The sequence below is a fragment of the Morone saxatilis genome, unplaced genomic scaffold (genome assembly GCF_004916995.1).
Source record: "Morone saxatilis isolate NCDOM2014 unplaced genomic scaffold, NCSU_SB_2.0 Contig14, whole genome shotgun sequence".
Classification (NCBI taxonomy): domain Eukaryota; kingdom Metazoa; phylum Chordata; class Actinopteri; family Moronidae; genus Morone; species Morone saxatilis.
This window is the reverse complement of record NW_023339696.1, coordinates 8,536,249-8,540,455: the sequence shown is the minus strand read 5'-3', so window position 1 is coordinate 8,540,455 and position 4,207 is coordinate 8,536,249. Positions and strand designations below refer to the sequence as shown.

General features: G+C 46.3%; 1 protein-coding gene and 1 long non-coding RNA gene across 2 annotated transcripts in view; one reads left to right on the top strand and one right to left on the bottom strand.

Annotated features, from left to right (window-relative positions):
* The window catches only part of LOC118323581, a 16,765-nt gene extending 13,882 nt beyond the window's left edge, over positions 1 to 2,883 (bottom strand). Inside the window, exons 1-2 of the long non-coding RNA XR_004796498.1 lie at positions 2,753 to 2,883; positions 1,359 to 1,655 (exon numbers count right to left, since the gene is read on the bottom strand). This is a non-coding gene — a long non-coding RNA (uncharacterized LOC118323581). The remainder of the gene's footprint in view (positions 1 to 1,358; positions 1,656 to 2,752) is intronic.
* Positions 1 to 4,201, top strand: part of si:ch211-194b1.1 (protein Wiz) — an 18,469-nt gene extending 14,268 nt beyond the window's left edge. Inside the window, 3 exon segments of the mRNA XM_035655568.1 lie at positions 1,346 to 1,661; positions 2,788 to 2,953; positions 3,402 to 4,201. Coding sequence (XP_035511461.1) covers positions 1,346 to 1,661; positions 2,788 to 2,953; positions 3,402 to 3,777 — 858 coding nt within the window. The 3' untranslated portion in view covers positions 3,778 to 4,201.
* Positions 4,202 to 4,207: the final 6 nt, after the last annotated feature.

Here is a 4,207-nt window from a genome sequence, read left to right as displayed (position 1 = left end):
TCAATCAACTGGGGTGGCACCCAGGGTGTCCAATCAGGTTCTAGGGTTGGCCAGTGCTACCCCGCCACCCCTCTAGCTCCGCCCCTGTTAAGAGGCTGAAATCAAAGAATTTGACATTTTTTTCTTAAATAGTTGGCGACTAATTCAATAGTTGACAACGCTGCAAACTGTGATGTGCTGTCACCAAACACTTAACTACTAATAAATTAACTGGAGAGCGAGAGACACGAGACGAGCTCTAATCAGGAAACATGAGTGAAAACCTGTGTGTGGGTGGACTGTATGTGTGTACAGGCTTTTTCATTCTGCGTAACAAGGCCTTGGTTTTTTCTTTTGGGACGAAAATAGTCTAGACTCAAGGTCCACTCACTGGCTTTCTGTGGAGCTTTCAAGTGAATGTCATGGCCTTCATTAGGACATGAAAGATACCTATTGATGTACTTATAACCTATCATCATTATTTATTCTTACCAAAGATGACCTCTGACGACTGTGAGTTGCTGTTGAAAGCACCAGAAAAAGGTAGTAAGTGGTCAGTAAGTCTTATGCGTTTGCCTTCTACAGCAGCTCATAAATATTAATGAGTTAAAGCGCAAAGCCAGAACATACGGATGTCTTAATTACCTAGCTGTCAGATACTAATTGGGCTCCTAATTAGTGCATTAAAAATGACAGGTGCGCTTAAAGGTTATGTAGTTGTGAATGTATAAAGTACGTTAAAACACAGATTGTGCTAAATTAATTGTAAGTATACAGAATTTCAAAGCTGCTTAATTGATTATGAGGATTTTGGTATTTATAACCAGATATATATCAATTACAGAAAGTCTTAACTGCCATACTTATTTACTTATATTTTAAAATGTTGAGGTATTGACAGTATAATTAGTGGACAACGCTGCCAGGTCGTCTTAAACCTGCATTTCTTTCTAATGGCCAGCAGGGGGTGACTCCATGGGCTGCATAAAAGTCAGATAGTATGGAGCCTTATGGATACTATAACATGTACGACCTGGCGAGTCGCTAATGTTTTCTGCTACGGACAAGTCAAAACTGCGCCACCGATGAGCGCAACTCAACTCTCAGTACGTCACTGCTGCTGGCTCCGAAAAATCGCTATGGCGTCAACCTATTGTGATATTTCCAGTCATCACTGCTTGCAATTGCTTGATATTTACCTGACATACATGAGATACAATCTTCTCATCTAACTCTCAACATGTAACTATTCCTTGAACTAGTTATGTTTATGTTGTTATTTCTAGTTATCGTGGGGACCTGGCAGCTCAAATGTCTCTTGTAGATATAATGCTGATTAGAAAACTCATCTCTTCCCCTCTTCCAGAAGAGCAGCTCACCTCTCACTGCGTCAATGGATTCTGATCATATCCTCCCCATCTCATCGCAGAAGGCCTCCTCCTCCTCCTCCTCGTCCTCCTCCTCCCAGTGGTCTTCGTCTTTGGCTGTAAGCCTGGTGCGACCGCTGAGCCGCGAGGTCAGCCAGGGCTCGTCCAAGACCGCTGATGGCGAAGCTGGTACCAATCTACTGTCCGCTCCCATCAGGCCCGGCCGCAGCAGTCCCAGCCTCTCGCGGCTCGCTGGCGGCCTTCCACTTCAAGCCCAGGTGGCACGCAGCGAGCTTAACGTCCGCCTGCCTAGAGGTACGTGAGGATACAGCATATGTTCCTGCTTTCATGCACTCCGTTAGGTACATTTGCCTGCATGTAACACATACCCACTCCTGTACGTTGTCGCTGAGGTAGTGCTGGGTTTGCTAAGTGCCGGGCTTCTGAGGAGAAACATTTGAACCATTTGACTCTTTAAAACTACTGACATTTTCTAATGCTTGTTGGCTGTTTTTAGTCATGCTTTAGCTCAATGCTAACGACACTGCGGTTACAGGGTCCACCACTTTGGTCTTGACTAAAATATACTCTATACATCTACTGGATGGTCATACAATTTTGGACATTAATGTCATTAATGCTCCACAGAAGATGAATCCCTTATCCCTCCTAGCACCACCAGCAGGTTGATATTTGTAGTTTAGAGTAAAATGTCATGACAGCTATTATCCGCACAACTAAAAAAATTCCCATCAGCCTCAGCTGTCCATTGTGTTTCGATCTAATTAGCTAATGTTAGCATGCTAACACGCTAAACTAAGCAGTGTTTCTGCCAAACAATGCCAAGCGTTGTCACTGAGAGCACGTTAGCATACTGACATTAGCATGTAGCTCGAGTACAGCCTGACATGACGGCAGACTTTGAAAAAAAAGGTGACTGACCGCAGCGACACAACAGCGGGGGTTAACTGCTGGATACTTTAGATGTAAGACAAATGAATAGAAGCTGTTATGCTTAAAGAAAAACAAAAACACTGAAAGCGAGGGGTTTCATCAGGGGAAATAAAAAGAAATGTTAGGAGTGCCACAGTACTGAGCTAGCCTTTGTTTTCAGTGACAGTGAGTGGCCTTTCATCCTTTATTTTCTGGCACTGAATTGGCTGGTATTATATCTTTGAAACAGTGAAAAGGATGCATTTTTACACCCTATCAAGTGAAGTATGTTTGTACAAAATAAACCTTGCAAGCACAAAATGAAATAAGAAAATGGAGAATTATTGCACTTCATACATTTGCTGAGTTTAAAAGGAAAACTCCACCTTATTGGTTTTCAACAAAACGACTGTAATACATTAATAATAGCAACACTGGACTGATGCACTCACATACAAGTCTTTTGCACCAACCCTGTTTGTCGCCTCCTCCTGCTCCTCTCGATAAGGTTTTGAGCGGCGGCCCTTGAAGCACCCGTCTTGCCCGGATGGAACTGAGAGGGACAGCGGTCCTCCTAAGCCCCCTCGCACAGGCACCGTCCCCGCCCTGGTGCCAAAGCCACCCTCCTACCCGCTGGTCAAACTGGTGGGCAAGTTCTACACCCTGAAGTGCCGGTAAGTGGACCCTGTGTGTTGGAGCAGGGCTTCCCAGCGCCCAAGAGAAAATGTTCGGGCCCTTGACATTAGACATTTAGAAACAGCGGCATTAATAGAACTGTCTGGCTACATTTTAAATAGTCCCATAATCCCAAAGCAGCAATCCCTACCCCCACCCCCTGCTGAGCAGTACTCTACTTTTAGTTGCTAATGCACTATATTGAGAGTAGTGAATCATTTGGGATTTTCAGGCAACATGAATGAGTGCTTAAGTTCTGATATAACTGCAGTACAAAAGTTTTAACAGAATCGGCTGCCCCCCGAGGGAGGCACTGAGTTTAACACCATCAGTTCCCATTTTATTGCTTTGTGTGGAAACTTTGCTGGAGCCACAGTAGATGTAGATTACTTGCAGTGTTGTTCTGCATAACCCCCAGCTTTAATGTCTTTTTCTGTCCGCGTCCAGGTTCTGCGAGGTGGAGTTTCACGGTCCGCTGTCGGTACAAGAGGACTGGATCAGACACCTCCAGCAGCACATCCTCAAGATGAACTACAACAAGCCTGCTGCGCACAAAGCAGCCTCCGCTGGACCCCCTGCCCCAGCTGATGACCCGGCCCCGGTCCAGGCCTCTGCCCCAGCCTCCACCTCTACCTCTAGAACCACCTCTACCACACCTGCCCTCAACTCCACCCCAACTCGCACCACAGCTCCCAGCAGCCGCTCCCCTACGCCTCCGGCCGAATGTGCTCCGCCTGTCACTGCCACAGAGATAGTAAAGGTCTCAGAGGAGCAGCCCACCCCATCACCAACTTCTATTGCCCTCCCCACCCAGACAGTGTGAGCTCAACTTCATCACTGTCATTTGATCCCGTTTGTTTCTTCCTTTTTGCAGTTTCTTTTCATCCATCCATTTCTTTCCTTTGGCCTTCACAAAGTGTTGTTGAGGAGGAGCGTTTCCCCTCCAAAGAGCCCTCTGAGCACCTTTTGAAGCAGCTTCCTAGACTGTTACTAAGTCCCGTTACCATGGGAACGAAGCTCTCCTGGCTTATCTGAGCACCGGGCATGGATGATTGTGGGAAGTGTCCAAGGTTATGAGGAGAGATGAACCAATGCTTTGTGTTTGCCTTGCCCATATTGAATGTCCAGGTGATGACGCGGACCGTTGCTGTACCCCTCCTCCCATTCACTGGGCAATTTAGGGGTTAATATAGCCCTTTAGCAAACTTCAACCCACCTTGTCTACTACAGCCCCCCCCCCCCCCTTTCCCCTT